We start from the raw sequence: 1,759 nt of genomic DNA, 5'->3' as shown, positions 1-1,759 counted from the left end.
GGGGGGGGGGAGCAGCAGGTCCCCTCCCGGCACGGGGTCTCTCGCAGCTCACAAGTACGTGCCTCGTGCCATCCTGGTGGACCTGGAGCCGGGGACAATGGACAGCGTGCGCTCGGGCGCCTTCGGCCACCTCTTCCGCCCCGACAACTTCATCTTCGGTAGGTCCTCGGGGAGGGGGACGTCGTAACCCGCATCCCTGGACCCCTCCCGGGCCGTCGCCGTCCCCGGGGCTCTCGGCGGGTGTATCCCCACCCGTGCCGCGGGGCCCGGCACAGCCGGCACGCCGCCAAACCTTTGCCGTTTCCGCTTCCCACCCCGCCCTGGTCTCAGATCTTGCCGATGCCGCCGCCGGCAGCGCCCCGTCCCATCCCCGGCGTGGGTGCAGGGGTGCCGGCGGCCATCGGGTGCCTTTTTTTTCCCCCCCCCCACCCCTGGCAGGGCAGAGCGGGGCTGGGAATAACTGGGCCAAGGGGCACTACACGGAGGGGGCCGAACTGGTGGACTCGGTGCTGGACGTGGTGCGGAAGGAGTGCGAGAACTGCGACTGCCTGCAGGGCTTCCAGCTGACCCACTCGCTGGGCGGCGGCACTGGCTCCGGCATGGGCACCCTCCTCATCAGCAAGGTGCGGGAGGAGTATCCCGACCGCATCATGAACACTTTCAGCGTGGTGCCATCCCCCAAGGTGTCGGACACGGTGGTGGAGCCCTACAACGCCACGCTCTCCATCCACCAGCTGGTGGAGAACACAGATGAGACCTACTGCATCGATAATGAAGCTCTCTACGACATCTGCTTCCGCACCCTCAAGTTGGCCACCCCCACCTATGGTGACCTCAACCACCTCGTCTCGGCCACCATGAGTGGCGTCACCACCTCCCTCCGCTTCCCTGGTCAACTCAACGCCGACCTCCGCAAGCTGGCTGTCAACATGGTGCCCTTCCCACGTCTCCACTTCTTCATGCCGGGCTTTGCCCCACTGACGGCCCGCGGCAGCCAGCAGTACCGCGCCCTCACCGTCCCCGAGCTCACCCAGCAGATGTTCGATGCCAAGAACATGATGGCCGCCTGTGACCCCCGCCACGGCCGCTACCTCACTGTGGCCACCGTCTTCCGGGGCCGCATGTCCATGAAGGAGGTGGACGAGCAGATGTTGGCCATCCAGAGCAAGAACAGCTCCTACTTCGTGGAGTGGATCCCCAACAACGTCAAGGTGGCCGTCTGCGACATCCCTCCCCGGGGGCTGAAGATGTCCTCCACCTTCATTGGCAACAGCACAGCCATCCAGGAGCTCTTCAAGCGTATCTCAGAGCAGTTCACGGCCATGTTCCGCCGCAAGGCCTTCCTCCACTGGTACACAGGCGAGGGGATGGACGAGATGGAGTTCACCGAGGCCGAGAGCAACATGAATGACCTGGTGTCCGAGTACCAGCAGTACCAGGATGCCACGGCCGAGGAGGAGGGCGAGATGTATGAGGACGACGAGGAGGAGTCGGAGGCCCAGGGTGCCAAGTGATGCCCGACGCCCGATGCCCGCAGCCCCCCCGGCTTCACGCTGCTGCACCCCCCACCCTGGGCCCCGTCCGGGCTCCCCCCATGCGGCCCTTCGGTGTGTCCTGACCCCGTCCCCCCCTGAGCCGGCTCGGCCCCCCCACCCCTCCCTCCTGCCTCCCCCCTTTTCGTTTTTTACTGGTTCGTGTCTATTATTTTTTTTGAATACTTAATAAATTTATTGCTGTCCAGGTACCACCTGTCTGTGGC

The 1,759-nt window shown here is 65.0% G+C and overlaps 2 protein-coding genes across 2 annotated transcripts in view; both read left to right on the top strand.

Annotated features, from left to right (window-relative positions):
* Nucleotides 1-1,514, top strand: part of TUBB3 (tubulin, beta 3 class III) — a 3,890-nt gene extending 2,376 nt beyond the window's left edge. Inside the window, exons 3-4 of the mRNA XM_010579693.1 lie at nt 48-158; nt 439-1,514. Of these exons, the coding sequence (XP_010577995.1) occupies nt 48-158; nt 439-1,514 (1,187 nt within the window). The remainder of the gene's footprint in view (nt 1-47; nt 159-438) is intronic.
* Nucleotides 1,514-1,759, top strand: part of DEF8 (differentially expressed in FDCP 8 homolog (mouse)) — a 5,937-nt gene continuing 5,691 nt past the window's right edge. Inside the window, exon 1 of the mRNA XM_010579692.1 lies at nt 1,514-1,607. Coding sequence (XP_010577994.1) covers nt 1,514-1,607 — 94 coding nt within the window. The remainder of the gene's footprint in view (nt 1,608-1,759) is intronic.

This window comes from Haliaeetus leucocephalus, unplaced genomic scaffold, assembly GCF_000737465.1.
Source record: "Haliaeetus leucocephalus isolate CR32 unplaced genomic scaffold, Haliaeetus_leucocephalus-4.0 Scaffold668, whole genome shotgun sequence".
Classification (NCBI taxonomy): Eukaryota; Metazoa; Chordata; class Aves; order Accipitriformes; family Accipitridae; genus Haliaeetus; species Haliaeetus leucocephalus.
This window is presented reverse-complemented; position numbering and strand designations above follow the sequence as displayed.